The sequence below is a fragment of the Melanerpes formicivorus genome, unplaced genomic scaffold (genome assembly GCF_026170545.1).
Source record: "Melanerpes formicivorus ecotype bairdi unplaced genomic scaffold, bMelFor1.0.p_v2 SCAF_2, whole genome shotgun sequence".
Taxonomy (NCBI): Eukaryota; Metazoa; Chordata; class Aves; order Piciformes; family Picidae; genus Melanerpes; species Melanerpes formicivorus.
Window position 1 is genome coordinate 24,122,644 of NW_027142354.1, and position 18,881 is coordinate 24,141,524.

General features: G+C 40.6%; 1 protein-coding gene across 26 annotated transcripts in view; it reads left to right on the forward strand.

Moving 5' to 3' along the window:
- The first annotated feature begins 757 nt into the window (after nucleotides 1–757).
- AFDN (afadin, adherens junction formation factor) overlaps nucleotides 758–18,881 on the forward strand; it is a 116,765-nt gene continuing 98,641 nt past the window's right edge. For 8 of the 26 annotated variants that reach the window (XM_068153235.1, XM_068153164.1, XM_068153253.1 and 5 more), the window contains exon 1: nucleotides 760–1,289. In XM_068153235.1, the coding sequence (XP_068009336.1) occupies nucleotides 1,179–1,289 (111 nt within the window). In that variant the 5' untranslated portion in view covers nucleotides 760–1,178. Of the gene's footprint in view, nucleotides 1,290–1,493; nucleotides 1,612–1,638; nucleotides 1,746–1,816; nucleotides 1,883–18,881 lie in introns of those variants that run through there. The other 18 variants (XM_068153259.1, XM_068153244.1, XM_068153269.1 and 15 more) reach the window with 6 other exon arrangements.

The window sequence follows — 18,881 nt, forward strand, 5'->3', positions numbered from 1 at the left end:
ATTCCTTTAAAAAAGTGCTCCAAACCCATTCCATAAACAGTATTAAATACACCGGCACCCGTGGGAGCAGCGGAGCGTTCTCTCTTCGCTTTGCAAGAAGATGAGGCACAGAAAGTCCAGGTACAGGCGAGAGACCGCAGGGTGAACAGGCGGCACCCTCCACAGCGGCCTTGACCTGGTCACCCACTGCAGCCGTGCGTCCTGACCTCTGCCCGAGGGCTGGGAGAGTTTCGGAAGGGAGGGCTGGAACGTGGGGACGCTCCCGCTCCCCCGCCCTTCGTGGCGCGGAGAGGCCACGGCGGGGCCGCGCCGGCCTCCACCCGCAAGCTCTTTGTTCCCGCGGCCGCGGTGGCCCAGGCCCTTTGTTGCTACGACGACAGGCCCCGCGCTGCAGCCACGGCTGCTGCTGCTGCTGCCGCCGCTGTCGCTCCCGCTGCTGGCCACCCGCCTGCCCCTCCGGGTCCCACCGGTCCCCGTCGGGCCAACGGCCGCCTTCAGTCACCGATCGCCGCCGCTGCCACCCCCCTCTTCGCGCCAGTCCGCCAGGAGAAGGCTCCCACTACACCTGGCCGCCGCGCCCCGACCCGGACCCTGCCACCCCGACCTTTCCCTTCGCCGGCAGGGGCGGGCGGGAGGGGAGTGAGCGCCCTCCTGAGGCGCGCGACCGCCGCCAGGAGCCGGCGGACGCCGGGAGCGAGCGCACGCGCGCCCCGGGAGAAGGGCGGGCGGCCGGCCGAGCGGGGGCGCGCACGGGACGGTGGGTGAGGGAGCGAGCGAGGGGAGGGCGATACCGGGGCGGAGAAAGGCGGCAGCGGTGGCTTCGCTCGGTTCAGGGCAGGCGAGCGGGGACAGACGCTGCCGAGCTGGGAGACACAGCGGCCGACGACGATTTGGGGCATTCTTCCTCCTCCTCTTCTCGCCCACTCCCCGCCCTTCCCCCTTTTCTTTTTTCTCCTTCTCCTCTGTCCTCCGGGGCCGATTGCTATCGGCGGCGCGATCCCGGGGCGTTTCCGCAGCACCCGTGCCGGCAGCGGCCGAGGGGAAAGCCGGCTCCTCCCCTCCGCAGCCTGGACTGAAGGACCCCCTGCTTCGTCCCCGTCTCCGCCCCTCGCCAGGGCTCGGCAGAGAGGGCCCAGCCCCAGCCCCGGCTCGGCTCCTCGGCGGCGGGCTCGGCGAGGATGTCGGGCGGCGGCGGCAGCCGGGAGGAGGAGCGGCGCAAACTCGCCGACATCATCAACCACTGGAACGCGAACCGGCTGGACCTGTTCGAGATCAGCGACCCCACCGAGGTAAGAGACCCCGTCGTAGACCCCCTTCCCCGGCCCAGCTGGCCAGCCGCGGCCCGGCCCTCATCCCCCTCTCCCGGCCGCCCGGGAGGTGAGACGCTGCGCCCGGCCAGGCCGCGCCCGCCTCCGCCCCACGGTCAGCCTGGCCCCCCGCGCCGCCCCCCCCCCCCCCGGCCGAGGGGCTTGGGCACAGGCCTTCCTCTGTACCGCGTTTAACACGCGGGCCCTTCTGACCTGGGAGGAGGCTTCGCTCCTTGCCGGGAAGCCAGTGTCGGGCCCCTCGCCGTGCCCGGAGCGGCTCCGGTGAAGCAGGTTGAAGCGGCTGGTAAGAGAAAGGGAACGCAGGGCCGGAGCCGTCCCCTCCTCCCTCCCCTCTCGCAGGCACATGCCGACCATGCGGGACAGACGGCCCCAAGGCAGGGAATCCTCTAGGAGCTGGACGTGGCGAAAGGGGGGCGGGTAAGTGGTGTAATACAAAAGCTAGACCCCCCCAGACTCCGAGAGGCGTTACCTCTGTGGGCTTTTTTTTTGACTGTCTGTGACTTAAGCAGAGCAGGAAAGCGAGTGGTGGAAGGGAAGGACTGAGAAGCTCGCCGGTAGGCTTTTTTTGTTGTTGCCTTTTTTGTTTCTTTAAACATTCAGCTTGTTACAGAAGGCGCCTCTTACAAAGCAACCTGCTCTACTTGAGCGGCTCTCCGGGCCGCTGGTGCAATCTCCGGGTTAGCTTTCCCAGGGCGTGACGGACGGAGTGCTTTGGTTCGCTATGTTTGAAAGCTGCCAGCGCTCACTGTAAAGTAAATATCAGGAGCAGGTTCGTGGTCCTGAGTTCACATGTTGTACCGGAAAAACACAGCGGGTAATTTCTTCCTAGTGAAATGGGTGTTTCTGATGGCTGAGGGAGGCTGGATTTTACTCTTTTAAAAAAAAAGAAAAAAAGTAATAGTCAAACCACACCCTACCACTACCCCTTGTCATGTTCCCTTTGGCTGGTTAGTGCTGTGCGTCTGGTTTGAAAGCGGCGGCGGGGGGAGGGTTGGAGAGGCAGGTTGCAGCCCTGTTTGTGTGTGACAACACGCTCCCTTCACGGAGGGTGGAGGCTGATCATATGCGTGTTCCCGGGGAAAAAGAGGAAATTCACACTTGCTCTTGGCCTGGCCCTGGTCCTGGCTGTTTATTAACAGAAGCCTCTTGAGAAATCAAGTTGGCTTGGTCTTGGAGCTTGCTCATGTTTCTGCACTCAAGTGCTGGCTGCTAGGGTAGCTACAAAAAAAAAATCCACCAAAAACCCAACAAACAAAACAACAACAACAGCAAAAAAACAAGTCTTGAAAGCAATTCGAAGATTATGAGGTCTCTCATAACTTGAAAATAATTGGAGTCTTTTCAGTTCTGCTCATTGCAAACTGTTTCTTGAATGCCAAGATAAGGGTTAAGGGTTTTCTGTGATTATTTTCTACATTTTGTAATAGTTGCCGTGATTGGAGCTCCTTCCTTGCATTGCTTAGGGTTTATCAGTATAGATGTTGGCTGACCATTGCTTGTTCAGAAAGGTGGGCAGATGCTGGCATGATGGAGCTTTCATGCTTGTTTCTGAGAATGTAGCACAGTCTGTCTGGAATTGCAAGTTGATGGCTAACTGCCTGTGGCTCTCTGTTTTTTTTTGTCTCTTTAATACATTTGTCCATTCCCAATACATGCCAGCACTAACTTGTTTTCTTTTGTGCTTACGTAGTAAATAGTTTAATAAATCTTACCAATTTTTATGTTAGTCTTACATGTTTATCATAATTAACTAGACTGGACATAAGCTACCAACTTCTTTGTTACGAAAAGAAATCATAATTCTGCTTGCATTAGCACCAGACTTCTGCAGTTAAGCCACTGAACCTGTATAGGAGCATACTTAGCACTATCAACAATGACCTTTATTTCAGTTGAACTACTGATAACTAAAAAAATATCTTTGAATGTCTAAGCTTTTTTGACTACTAGCTCTAAGTATGTTTGATAAGACTGCAGGTGCATTTACAGCAAACTGGCAGTAGGTAACAATTTTATCTATAAAGTGTATTTTTCATCTAGGTGTTACAAAATACAGTGTTCTGTTTTGTTAATTTTTACAACTTGAGTACTGTGTCCAGAGAAGAGCAATGAGGCTGGTGGGGGGGCTTGGAGGGCATGTTGTAGGAGTGTCTGAAGGAGATGAAGCTATTTAGTCTGGCGAAGAAAAAGCTAAGCGGAGATCTTGCTGCTCTCTACAACTACCTGACAGGAAACTGTAGTGTAGCTGGTGTTGGTCAACTAGCAATAGGATGAGAGGAAATGGGTTTAAATTGTGCCAAGGGAGGTTTAGATGGGACATTAGTAAAAACTTCTTTACAAAGAGAGTAGTTAGGCATTGGAATAGGCTGCCCAGGGAGGTGATGGAGTTGCCATACCTGGAGGTCTTTAAGAACAATGTAGATCTGGCGCTTCAGGGTATAGTTTAGTGATTATGGTAGTTAGGTTACAGTTGGACTCGATGATCTTAAAGGTCTTTTGCAACCTTAATGATTCTATGACAAACAAGTATCTCCATTTTTTGACCATTGCTCTGAAATGACCCAATTTGGCAATATTTTAAATGCATTTATCAGCTTAAATGAAAGTCCTTTTATTAGACTGCTGAAGAGCTGACAATCACTTGTTTTTCCCACTTCTCTGGGCTCAGCCTGACTATGAGGCATGTCTTGCTTATTGTAAGGGCTTCAGTGAGTGTGGCATCTGTTAAGATGCCGTAACCTGGATATGATTTTGGTTGGGAATGCCTGAGCTGGGTCAGGCTGGATCATTTTAAACTGTTCAGACATGGTTGTTGACCTGCTGGGATTAACTTTGCAGCTAGCACATGTCCATACTGCAAACTGTCACCCACAGTGACAGCTTCTGGTTGTATGTAGCATGTTTAGAATATTGAGATTGGATCATTATAGTGATTTTCCAGGAATTTCTTCAGTCTGAAAAATCTGGTTCAGATGACATGTCTTCTACGTTTCCTATATAGAGAGAGTGGGATTTCCAAGAGGAGCTAATCACTTCACTAGTAGTAGGCTTTCAGGGAGATTTATATGTACAGAAAAGGAAGAGTGAAATCTAGTGTAGATTGACTACAATTCTGATGCTATAGTTTAGGCAGTGACAGTGAAAGGTGTTCACATGTGACCTACTGATGTACCTTAGTGCTAGTTTTAAAGGCTTAATACTTTGGTGAGACACAAAAGCTCTAATTCCATTTGATGCTCATAACCTTAATAGTGTAAAATGTGACTAGGTTTTGAATGTTTAGATGGGGATTTTTTAAGCAATTTAAATGTGTGGGTTTTTCTAGCAAAGCACTTCATGAAACTAATCAGTTTGAATACCTGTTAATATTTAACGGTTTAGACTAGTCCTAAGGGTTTGAAGGGTTAGGCACAAATAATTTCTTGAAGTATATTACCTGTAAAATATTGAAAAACAAGAGCCTTGGGTAGGGCATAGAGTTTGTTGCTTTTTCCTGACTTGTGTCATATGAAGTGTTAACTAAGTTATTCAGTGCTGTTTTTCCCCAGCAAAACCAGGGATGAAGGGCACTGTTTTATGCTGAGAGTGGGATATTCCTCTGTCTGTAATCTGAGGAAGGTTGAAGACTTCTTGGGAGTAAAGCTTTCATGTCTTCACTTGCACTTTCACTGAAGTCACTTGTGGACTCATGATTGAAAGCAAGGTGGTAATTTTAACTTTGTTAGGTATTTACCTATTTTAACACTTGTTGCTGTTTTGAGAAATCTGTCAATAGTTTGCATTAGTTTAATTTTTAAGATTGGGTTTGGGGTTTTTTTTTTATATTCAGAATGTAGCTGAGAGAAGCTCTGAGAAGCTTATAAATGGGCAACCCAAAACCTTTGGTTTTAAAATTTATAGTTACTACTGATTAAGCTCTAGTGGTGTCAGGAGTAATGCTAGGTACAGACCTTTCCTAAATAGCTCTGTAATGCTTATGCTAATTTAAACCTGGCTACACTTTACTGTATGTGTCTCAAATGAGGAGGCAGCTACTGACTTTACAAAGTCTAAAGATCTAGAAGATTTTGGGGAAGTGTGGCATGAAACATGTTTTTGTAGATCAATGAATAGTGAAATTAAAAATGAAACAGTATGTTAACTCTTTTCTTTAAATCGATTTTTCCTTTCTATTCCACTTTCTTCTTGCCTTTGCTTCAAGTATTATTGTTCAGAAGCTGGTAGATAAATTATTTACACTTACATGCTTTCACCTTGATTGATTGTACAAAACAACTGCATGTGCATGTTTTGGGTCAGAGCAAGGAATGCAAATGCTGTGTAGACTGTATTGTTTGTCACTGTCAGAATAAATATAAATTCTCCTGAAAGAATTTCAGATCTGTTGGTTTAAAGTGCTGTACAAGTACTAGGTGCTATAATTATTGCTGATCTTGATGACAAAATAAGCTTTCATCCATAATGTGCACTCTGATAACCGTATGAGAGGAAGAGAAGTGCTCTGTTTTTCTGAACACGTTTTGGGCAAATTGCATTTAATTTTTTGAGAAAGACAGGTTTAGGAGCTAGGGGGGTTTCTTTGATAGTGCCACAAAGACTTGGGAATTGTCAGAAATACTGATCTGTTGTAGTTTTTTGGGTTTTGATGGAGAAAGCTATTCTAGTCTTATCTAGTATTCCATTCATATGTTAGCAAAAGTAGAAAAATTAATAAAAAGCTTGGAGAAATAACATTCTTTGTGTTAGAAACTGTTTTAGTAGTTACTTGTAACTTTTAAATGGCTACAGTTTTTAAAAAATCAAGGAATTTGGAGAGTCTTTATGACTGTTTGATTTCTTTTGTAGTTTTGCAGGGTTTTGTTGTTAGTTTTTTAATTCCTGTCCAAAAATCACTTTTGTTAAGCTCTGCAGGAAGGTATTAGGAATAATTCTTAAGAATGAGAGTGGCTGTTTTGTTTAGTGTGGGGTTTTTGTTGTTGGGATGCCTGGGTGGTGTTGGTGTTGTTTTTCTTTGTTAGGTTGTTTGGTTTTTTTCATAACACCAGAGCAGTCAGAATGCTTTAAATGCTTTTCACTGGCTTTAAATACAAACAGGGAATCTATTTAGGCAAATGGTGCACAGTACCTGGATGAAAAGATAATTCTACAGTTGATGCAATTTTGATCTTTTGCTTCAGATCTGATTCTAGCTCACTAAGAGACATAGGGAAGACTGATACATGACAAATTTATCTTTCCAAAGTAAATATGCAAGCTTGTTTCTTAAATATAATTAAAGCAATTAAATTCTGTGAATGTTCATCAATACCTAGAGGGTGGGGGGGACAAGAGGATGAGGCCAGATTCCTGAAAGTGGTGCCTAGCGATAGGACAAGGGGCTGTGGGCACAAACTGGAACACAGGGTTTTTTATCTGAAGATGAGGAGAAACTTCTTTGGTGTGAGGGTGCTGGAGGCCTGGAGCAGGCTGCTCAAAGATGTTGTGGAGTCTCCTTCTCTAAAGACTTTCAACACCTATCTGGATGTGGTCCTGTGTGACCTGCCCTAAGTGATCCTACTTTGGCAGGGGAGTTGTACTTGATGATGTCCAGATATCCTTTTCAACCTCTGTTACTCTATGATCTGATAATAAGAATTGGGAATCTTGGGAATATACAGTGGGTTTAAAACATTTTTTTCATGGTTGCCTACCTGTAGGATTTAAAAATCTGGCTCTGAGACTTTAAAAGGGCTCATGTTTTAAGATTGGGATTAGCAGTGACTACGTCTGTTGCATTACATGTGAAGCTAGTAGTGGAAGTGCTAGACTAGAGGTATCACAGTATGGCTAAGGTTGGAAGAGACCTCGAGGATCATCGAGTCCAACCTGTCACCAGAGACCTCATGACTAGACCATGGCACCAAGTGCCACTTCCAATCTCTTCTTAAACACCTCCGTGGATGGTGACTCCACCACCTGAGCAGCCCATTCCAATGACTAATGACTCTCTCGGTGAAGAACTTTCTCCTCACCTCGAGCCTAAACTTCCCCTGGCACAGCTTGTGACTGTGTCCCCTTGTTCTGGTGCTGGTTGCCTGGGAGAAGAGACCAACCCCTTCCTGGCTACAACCACCTTTCAGGTAGTTGCAGAGGGCAATGAGGTCACCCCTGAGCCTTCTCTTCTCCAGGCTAAACGATCCCAGCTCCCTCAGCCTCTCCTCATAGGGCTTATGCTCAAGACCTCTCACCAGCCTTGAAGTAGGGAAGCATCATAAAAATGGTGAACTTATTTGTTCTTTCTCCACAGCTTTCAGTTGCTCAAATTAGTGCAACTCGGCAAACTGTATAGATACCAAGGAGCTGATTAATATATCTGAAAATAGCAAGTGTACCAAACCAGTGATATAGAAAATAAATTATCTTTGCAACAAATATTTGAGACAATATTTAGACACTCCAGAAAAATGTCTTGTAATCTTCAAGGATTGGGTCCTGCACTTCTTACTGAGTAGAATATTTTCCAGTAATTGCTATCACGGAAGAGACAATTCAAGAGAGGGTAAAAACACTGAGTCTGAGTCCTAGTTCTGCATTAGAATGGCTGGGGGTTTAAAAAAGAAAACATGGGCCCACGACTGCTCATTTGCATCAAAAGGACTATTTGGAGACCAGTTTTCCTCTAACTGAGTAAAAGTGAATAGTCTATCCTTACCAATGAAATATCTAGAGACTAATAAGAAGTTTGAATTAAGATTTTGACAACAGTTTACAGACAGTGTAATGCTGTGAAAATATTTCTAAGAAGCAACTTTATGCTGTGCTTTTAATATGGCTTATGTAAATTTTTTTAACTACTGAATAATTAGCTCCATACAATTCAGACATAGTGGAGTTTAATTCTCTCCTGATGTGAATCTTTTCCCTGCCTAAAATGCCATTGACAAGCATTATTTTTTGGCTGAAAAAAAACCTCTAGTCCTCTAGACATGTTAGGGATTTACTTGGTTTTCACAAGTGTGGGTGTAGATTTATCTTTGTGTCAGTATTTGTTTGAAAATTTGCTTTGTTAAAAATTAAGGAAAGTAGATTGTTGCTATGCAAAACTAAGTGTTACATAAATAATTTCTGATCAGTGGTTCTGATGAGGGTGGAATTGAAAATCACAGAGTAAAGTAATAAACTGAATGAATGTTATGATGAACTTAAGTGAAGGGAAATTTAACAGATATTCCAGGTAAGTAATGGAGTATTTCCAAAATTAACTTCGTGCTAATGGAAGCCTTTTCTGAAATATATTTGAGTAAAGCACTACTTAGGTAATTCTTGATTATTAATTTTTTTTTAATTAAGTAATTTTTACTAGGAAAAGTATTTGTGTATAAAATATGAGCAACACTCATTCCAGCGAACAGTGATGTATAAGATTTTGCTTAAGCTTGTGAAAAAGGCTAGAGCCTGTTAATTTCTGTTGTTAAGATCTTTTCTCCTTGCAGTATTGATTTTTACCTTAAAAAAATCACATCCCTTTATTTGTTTAAACTGGATATAAAATCCCAGTAACTGTTAAGTAGTGTATTCACATTCATTATGTTTAAGTAATTGAAATAAGTGGGTAGCATCTTGCATTAGATCTAGCTTGTAACAGAGTGAAGAATTACAGTATAAATAACTGGTGAAAGGGTTTCTGCTCTCTAGTTAGTACATCAAGATCAGAAATGATAATTAATGTTGAACGCACATCTTCCTGAAAGGTTTTTTTACCAGGTTTATGTAAAAATCAAGTATAACACATTTATCTTTCTAGATGAAATCAAGATCATTAAAAGTGAAAATGCTCAAGGCTGTTGCGTTTTCTAATTTGTTGAGTTTTCTTTGCTCTCTTTTTTCTTCCCATGTTCATTTCTTCATTTTCTTTCATGCTCCTCTCCTTGTTTTCAAGGAAGGAAATGTAAACTTTGCTGAATTTTATTGAGATAGCTCAATTTTTTATTATTAAGCAATCAAGAATGTGGAAATTGAAGCTAAGATTTACAGCATTAAAACTAATTTTCAGCATTTTCATTCAATTCAATGGCATCTGTAACGTAAATGTTAATTTCTTTACCAAATTGTTGCACAGTGTTTTCTTTAGTCAAGGTGTGTATTAGAAATGGCTTTTTCTTTGGTTTATTTTTATAACCAAGGGGCTTAGAAATACTTTTTTGCTAACTTTCTGTTTCCTTTCAATGAATGTTACCAGGATAGACCAAACTGGGTATCAGATAGTTCTTCTGGATACATGCATAACTTACCTTATAGTTGTAGTTAAACACTCTGCAGCATTCCCTTTCCCACCCATAGCTTTTAACTGTATGTAAAAATTACTTACCACTTTTCTGTAGTGGTCCATGTCTACATGGTTGATAATGCAAGACAAGAACAGGAGACCACAGAGAGAAAACTCTTTTGTTGACTAGTAGTTCAGGTCTTTCTGGACTGTGTATATTGTGCCTTGTGAGCTTCTGCTCAATGAATAAATTTGTATGGTCATAACAGAACTTTCTGTAGTAAGAGGGTTAATCCTCCATCTGGTTGGTTGCCCTCAATCATCAAATTTGAGTTGTGCCTTTCATTGCCGTCTAGTTTGGTTCTCTAGCAAGACTGAAAAATCTGCTTTGACATGCATGAGTCCAGTGTTCATTGCTTCCTTTTTTTTTTTTTTGCCAGTACTTGCCTGTTTTGCTGATAACCTTTCTATACTAGATGACCTTTACTTTTTCCCTGTTATGTATGTATAAATTGGTAAACCCATTTTGTGTAATATTTTAGGATGATGGTCATCATCTTTTGCAGGTGTAAACCTCGAGCTTATCAACTAGCTTGTCATATGTTACATTTTATTACATTTTCTAGAGCGTTTTTTGTCTTATTTTCCTCACACTAAGTATAGACCCTTTGCTCAACTCTTCTTCAGATCGTCTTTTAGCTCAGGTATTCTTAATCAGGGAACCATTCCTCTGATACCACCTCCATTCTCATTTTCTTAAGACAACACTTCCTGTCTAGATACTGCTTTAATTTCTTTTCACACTGAGCAGGGCAGGGCTCTTTATTGCCCCGATCTCTCTTGGGCAGTTTTGGTATAAATTACTAGTTCTGGAAATTATTTTAGAGTTTAAATAGTGGAAGAACTGGGAAAAAAGTTCTGGGGCTGGGGTTGTTATTTAGCAGGTCAGTATACAGTGTTTGTTGAAAGTACAAATGGGACACTAGGAAATTTTAATGATGCTTGGTGTATCTTAAGAATAGTTATGAACAGATCTCTAATTTTACTCGTGTATTCCTAGAGTATAAGATTAAAAAAAAAAGTTAAGAGTTACTATAGCAACTATTTTCAAGGACAATAGAAAAAAGTACAGATTTGCAACGTAACTGGGAATGGAGTCTCTTTGAATATGACTCCTAATGCCAGATCAACTCTTGGGTAAATATTCTAGAATATCTTTTGTGTATTACAGTACTAGTTGCTATAGAGTGGTGACAGACTGAAACAAAAGTGCTACTATATGTTACTGTCTCCAGTGTGTGTGTGTGGGTTATTCATAAGTTCATTGTTTTTGTTGCAACTTTGCTATGTTGTACTCTGTTGTAATTAGAACTGAGGAATATTGAAGCTCTAATAAAAACTTACTACCTAGTAGTAGGTAACGGTTTCTCAGTGAACTGTTTTAAGGCTTGACCTTGATAAATTTTCTAGGGATGTGTCTGGATTTCTGTTTCTACTCTGTAGTGAAAGCACCTTTTCAGTGGGGAAAAAGTGAATTGATGAGTTGTCTGGCAATAATATTTATTTGCCCAACAAAGTGTGTTGCCCATAGCAATATGTATGAACTAAAGTTTCAGTGCCTATGTTTTTCAAGCACCCCATGAGCTGTGTAGTAGGACTTTTGCTTTGTCAGGTGAGTCTTGACAGTCTACACTCAAGTATTTTACAGGCAGATACACAACTCAATTGCCATATCATGCTTTTACACATATATTGTATTGCACACACAACTTGGTGGAAGATCAGAATCCCCTTCCTTACAAAGATTAGTGGCTGTCGTATAGCCTATGCAAAATAGCTCAAACAACAAAGAAACCCTCCCCCAGTGACTTCAACAACAAAAGCTCTCTTTCCCTCTGCCCTCTCAGAACGTGGTCTACCTTGAGCAGTACATCAGCTTTAAATTAAAAAGAACCCTTTAAACATTTTGCTGTTTTTCTCAATTTTAGTGAAAACAATTATTCAGTGTTCTTAATGTAATGACTTTAAGTGTTAGAATTTTGCAGTGTTCAAAACACTAGCAGCCTTTGACCATCCTTGTGTTCATGGATGCTCATTAATACCTGTACCTATCATTATAAATGCAGTGATCTAGCTCTCCCAGTAAATCTGCCTACACAGAACCCTTCTTTTCAGCATTTCCCACAGACACACTCTGCCCTAACACTCTAAACAGGACACTCCAAACTTTCTTCTGGTAAAAAATGTGAATTACAGCAGTCTTCTCATGTGTTTCTGCTGCTACATAGCCTTCAGAGACTCTGAGAGGGTTACTTTATTCAGCTTTTGTCAGTAGCTTCCTGTGAGGTTACTGATCAGCCAGTCCTCTTGAACATGCCATGTGAACTTTGAAGTTTGAAATGGCCAGACCATTGCAGTTAGACGTTTCTATAACCAGCTAGTCCCTATGCTGATAGTGGCTGTGACATGGGTTTTTTTGCCTTGTTTGTTTCTTGTGGTGTGTTTGTTTGTTGGTTTTTTTTTTTTCTCTCTAAGGGAGTGGGGAGAAGAGGTGTTTATTTCTTGCTTGCTCTACTGATATAACCATAGATGCATTTTCTTTATTGGAGAGGATTTCTTCTAAGTACACTTTCATATTGAGTATCATCTGTTCTGGGTATCTGCTAGGTAGAAATAGGAGGAGTTTTCTAGATTAACCTTGCATTGAATGCCTCAGTTGCTGAGAGAGGAATCTTGCACCAAGAGGGAAAATTCTTTCCTAGCCACCTCATAAGTACTTAGGATGGTACTCTCAGCAGGTAGTGCTATATTTAGCTAAATCCTGAGGATAAACATTGTTTCTTCATGGTGCAAAATGGCCAAGACAAGTGTTCTGATTCTTGGTACACATACCCTTTTCCTAGTTACAAGTACCTTGCTTTCAAGGTAATACCATGACGTTATCAGTGATAGTAGAAGTCTGCAAGCAGGATGAGATACCAGCATATTTTTGATACCTTTATACCTTTAATTTCTCTACTAAAATATTGGAGGGCACTGGTCTTTGTCATGACTGACAGACACTTAAGTAATCTGAAGCCTTCTCCACTTCAACAGCTATAAAAGAGGATGAGTAGTTTCACATGTATATATACTCTGTTCTGCAGGTATTTCTTAAACCACCTCTTGGCACTTGTTGTTCGGTAGTGTTGACCCTCTTCTTCCTGTTGGTGCAGTGTGGTTGCTATTGCAGGGATTGTCTTCTACAATATCAATGTCATACAATGTCATCTAACTTAAATGTTATTGAATGTAGCAACATTTTAACTGGTACTTAGTTTATTGCAAAAATTTCTTTCCATATTTACATATGTGAAATCTATGTCAAATGAAAAAGAAAAATTGTCAAGTTCAGGTTTTGCTGAAGCTTACTGAGTTTGCTGGGAAAAGCTGCTTACTGGATATATGCAAGTGGACTTTTTGGTATTACTGAACTGCTTGTTTATATATGCTAGCACAGAAATAAGAGTCTAGTATGACTTTTTCCTTACATTGACTGTTGATGTAAACTAGTTTTGTAGGTAGAAGATATATGATAGTGTTTTTTGTTTTTTTTAATCTAATGAGAAATTTTGAGTCCAATTCTTGAAAGGAAGCAATACTCAGTGAAGAATGTTTGGAAACCAGTGATTTACCTTAATACTTTTTTTTTGTTTGTTTGTTGTTTGGTTTTGTGGGGGTTTTTTGTTTGGGTTTTTTTGTTGCTTAGAGTGCTTCTGCTATGTGTTATTAAATAAGCTGACGTTATGACGTTATTTAGATCACACTTGTGTGTTGTTGTGACCTCCTAAACTGTCTTGTGTTTGTATAAAAGACCTGTGACATTCTTGTTTGTTATAATGTCTTCAGAAGAGCGGGATGGGAAAACAATGATGCACATACATGAAGAAATGCATTGAAAACTGTGTTGTAAATTTGGTTATTATAGAAACAGAGAAACCAGATTTTTATGCATGCATGCAGTTTACTGTTTGCTGGGTCATGCTGATTTGAGATTTCACCTTATAAAATACGGGGAGGGTAGAGTTACACTGAGGATGTCATATGCGATTTAAATCTTAAGATGATTTGCATAGCAAAGAATGGCCCTTTTCTCTATTTGGTACATTCATACAGCGGGACATAGGTCATGTATCTTCATAGAGAACTGGAATCACTTTCATATTTAGTTGTTGGGTTTTTGTTTGTATTTAAAAATATGTACATATCAAATCTATGTGACACTGACTCATTTCAAATAATAGGTAACTTTACATTTTGATTACTTTTTCCCACACGTGTAACTTTCTGATATTCAAACTGCTAGGAAGCTTATAAACTCTTAATTAAGACAGCTATGTATGTTTCATAATAATAATTAAAAAAAAAAATCTTGAACAAGTTACTTAAAGTAATCCTAATGAAAGCTTGCATCTAATTAGGAATAATAATAAAAACTACACAGCACAGAATATATAAAATTGGGGGTGGCGTGGGGTGTTTGTTTTTATTTCAGTACAAATGAGCCTGGAAAAGTTTACTGTCCTCAGTAGGAGAGAAACAAACCAGTAGCCAAAGATGCTAGAGACTCCTCATGTTTTTAAATCCCTTAATCCCTTTTTACTTTTTTGTTGTTTTTTTTGTTGTGGGTGTGTGTGAGTGTGTGTGTGTGTGTCATCTTTTCATCTTCTTGTGACATACTCTCTCACTAATGAGAGGATACACCTGTCTTGGTGTCACTTTTCAATTACATCAATCCTGACTTTCTGTAAAGATTCTTTTGGTAATATCACCAGTTAAAGCCTAAATTGTTTCATGGTGAGTCAGAATATACTTGAAATCTTGCATGGTAGTACACCTTATGCCTTTATTAACTGTTTTAATATCTCAGTACACCAAGCCGTGTTACTAAATGCTTTTGTAATCTGAGCCTGTTTAAACTCGAACTGTTCGTGTTCATGGTTAATCATCTGCATTAATGTTTGTATTGTAACTTGTCCTTGGTCTGTGTGCCACTGAAATGACAGCCCCTTGATAAGAATAAAATTAAGGTCATTTCATAAAACTGTGTTTCAGATCAAGAAAATGCTTGGAAGTAACCAACGAATTCTTTTTCTGGTAGCCTTTTGCAGTTTAGCAAATGTAATGACAAACTAAAGGGGGGAAATTTTTAAGTGGATGCGGTGGTTTAGGCTGGGTGCTGGCCCAGATGCCACTGCACTGACCACACCTGGGAGGTCCCAAGGGGTGGGCCCAGCCCAGGGAGTGGTCACAGGAAACCAGGTATTCTATTCCCATAATGCCCTGATCCCCTATAAAATGTCCATGTGGGATCTTCACTTTCTCTTTCGTCCTCTTCTGCTGCCTAGGTAAAATGGCGTGAGCCACCTCCCTTGGGCCTGCCCAGGCCCAAGGCTGGGGTGGGGGGGGGAGAAAGAGCCCTGGGGGGTTTTGGGTGTACCCCCAGATGGGGATGGGATGTTCTTGGGTATGTTCTGGGATTTCTCTCTTTGTCATGGTGCTTGTGGTTCTCTGTAAAACTTTAATTGTTGTTTTTTATTGTTTTTCTATTTAAACTTTCCATCACTTTTGCAATCCGTTTGTCTGAGTTGTTATTTCTGCCCGTGGTGGGGAGGGGGGTTTGCCCCAACCCATTACAGTGGAGCTAACTAAACACAAAAGTCATGGCACTGGCTGCAAAACTACATATTGTGCAGAAGTGCAGGACTTAATGAGAGTAAGAAACCCTAATTCATGCACAGTACATTGGTAAACAGTTTCTTCTGGTGACTCCTGATTACTACATCTTCAGAGGACCATTTTTTTATCTAGTGCTACATGATAAAACCAGTACTTTGTTGTCTTCTAGAAAAAAATAGAATCAAAATAGAGCTGGTAGGAAAGGTGAAATGAGCATGTTCATGGGTGGATTCCCCAGTGCAATGTTGTTTTCCTGACTGGGGAAGTGCTTTTTTTCTTTGGTGGTGTGGTTTGTTGTGTGGGGTTTGGTTTGGTTTGGTTTGGTTTTGTGTGTTTGTGTGTGGTTTTTGTGTATCTGAGACAAATTGTGGAAAACTTAAATGCTGTGAATTGCACATTAAATTTACTAAAATATATTGAAACGATTACAATGTATTTTCAGACTGAAAAGCATTTCAAGCACTTTATTTTTCTCCTAAAACGGAAGTATATTCCAGAGGTCTGGAATTTTATAAGTAGTGAACAAATTGTAGTAAAAAAAAAAATTTCCTAAATATTTTGCGTTGTTTAAATAAAAATCAAACTTGATTATCCTTAGAATGTGCTCCTTGAGATCACTTCTTTCTTGACACAAGCACAAAAATGGTCATTGCGTAGTGGTGTAGACCTTACTGTTGGTGAAGAGGGGGCAGTCTGTGGCACAGGTCAGAACTGCATGTCTGTGTTTAGTAGCTCTTAATCATAGCTTAAAAATGAATGGATGCTGGAGTTACCATTTCTGACTCTGATGCTGCAAATTAGTTCATCTCACTTGATTAGTTATAGATCTGTCTGAACAGAAGAGCTTTCAAAAAGGAGACCTATATCCTTAGAAAGAAAATGATCCTGGTTTGTTTTTCTGTTGTTCATCAGAACCTCTGAAACGTTTAGCCTGGGAGAAAAGATGTTCTATATATTTTTGTTTAGTTTTAGCAATTTGAGACATGATACAGCTTAAAATTTTAGGCCAAAGACCTTGTGGAGTTAATGTAATCAGAAATCTACATCACTTGAGAAGGAAGAATGGTATAGTTGGCCAAGACTTTTGTGTAGTTTAATAATAAAAAAGTTAACTTGCTGGACTGTAAATTTTAAGGGCTAAAATGTGTGCTCTTAGATGTGCATTTGAAAGATATGAATGAAAAAGATGAACAAAAATAATTGTTGTCTGATATAAAATCCCCCCTGAGATAGTTTTCCTAGTTCTTCAGTGCTCAGGTAGCTCACTTATCCTTAGTAATAAGGGTAATTACTGGATTAAATTATTTGAAAGAAACTGATACAGATTGCTTTGTCCATATGCTTTCTGAGTTGAGAATTTAAAAACAACTGACAGGACCATGTCTTTACGGTCATAAAATAGAGAGACTTGTCCACATGATTTTGTAGAGATGTATTGTTCAGATATTTAGTGATAGACAACTACTACATATCAAGTTGTTCTTAAAAGATCACAAGGCAATCCACATGTTAAAAATAGTGTCAGTGATATGATTTACCATGCTTTCTGTGGAGGAGCATTCCTTTCAACTGCTCTGGGTATCCAGATTAGAGTTTGGAAAACAACACATTACTGGCAGATACAGGACATGTAGGTTTTACAGTGAGTTATTGTTAGTTTAGTACTCTCAGCAGGAGTGAGTATTTATTTGAGAATTTTTGATTGTGAAATTGTTGAAATAATTTTTAGTGTAATTGGTTTCTAGCGCTAGCTCTGTGCCAAATTCATACAATGCAATTCCTAGACCTTTATCATATAAAAAGTATTTTGGTTGTCACATCTATAATTACACAAGGCATGTGTAAAAGACTGGGATGTTTTTCTGTTGCTAAATACAAGTTATTAGCTAAATACTGGTAGGCCAGCTAAATTAAGTTCAGAAAGTAAGAATCTGTTGCCTGCAAACTGAATTAATGAAAGATTTAAAGTTGAATTTGGAGCACAAAAAGTGCATTTTTCATCAAAGTATGACTATAATCCTTTTCTTACTATTTTATTCTTTTTTTGTAAGTGTGCAGGAAGAAGGTTGATTCTTTAACTATTTTGTTGATTTCAGGCTTTATGTTTCACATTGGTTTTGTTCATAACAACACTGAAACATAGAGACCTCTCTTAGTGTTTGAAGTCCAGATTGTGTTAGAGGGCCTTTCCTTCCTCCTGCCCTCTCTATATAACTTGTACGAAGTGAACAACTGAGAAGCTTGAAACTAGACTGTTACTGTAACTAGACCAAGGTTTCTTGATCTCTTTTGTCTTGTTCCACTCCACTTTCCTTCCATTCTAACTTTCTGAGTTCTGTTTTCTTCTGATGTTCTCTTGCTTTGTGGTGTTCTCCTCAAAATCAAGGTGTGCTGCTGGGGTTAGTGTGTGATTTTATTATTATCAATATATCCACCCATTCCTACCCTCCTGTGCTCTATATACCCTGTAGCAACTAGAGGATAGCAACAATTTGGTATTGGTGGTGGTGAATTACTTTTCCTGTTGCACTCAATTGCTTATCTGGACTTTAGAACTGAACTATGTATTGGGAGAAACATGTAAATTAAAAAATCCTTTTATTCAGAGTCCATGGCTTAACTTTTTCTGACCTTCCATTGCTTTTCGGTTTCATAATCTAAAAGAATGAACAGGACTTACATATTAAAAGAATCATTCTGAAAATTCCTGATGACATACTGGTACTACAAAATATGCCTTTGTATCCTTAAAGGAAAAATGAGTTAGAGGCTAGTCTTAGTCTTTTGTGTTGGTGAGTACAATAAGCAAACTTATTTTAGAGATGCTATACAATGGTTCACTTGATAACATTTGAAAAAATTATTTTGGGCTTAGATAGTTTTATCCATATTGATAGTGAAGTAATTATGCAGTCCACCAACTGCAAATATGTTTTGCAAAATAAAACTTTCAGATGTCAAGGACTAGTCAAGTAGTGGAACAAGTTGCACAGGAAGGTTGTGCAGTTTCTGTCCATGGAGATTTTCAAGGTGAGACTTGATGAAGCTGCAAACAGCCTGATCTGACCTCAGAGATGACCTTCCTTTCAGCTGGAGGTTGAATTGGGAACTCCTGAGGTTCATTCTTCCCCAAGTTATCCTGTGATCCTAGTTGGGTCAATGGTCTGCCCGTTCTAATTCATTTCCATCTGAGATGGATTGCATTGCATTAGCTGGAGAAATTACTCTTAATATAGATAGGAAAACCACTTATGTAGATTTTACTGTCTCTAATCTTTACCAGTTGGACTTGTATCTGAGGAGAAATTGACAGATGTTATGCTGGTACTTAAAACTATTTGAGTATTTTTAATACTTTGTTTTGTCATGGCACTTCTTGGGACATACATATAAGGACATCTCAGCATTGGTACTCTCCTGTTGGTCTTGCCCTGTATTTATAGATTCATAGAACAGTTTGGGTTGGAAGGGACTTCAAAGACCATCTAGTTCGTGGGCAGGGTCACCTTCCCCTAGAGCAGTTTGTTCAAGGCCTCATCCAACCTGGTTTTGAATAACTCCAAGGAGGGGGCATCCGCAACCTCCCTGGG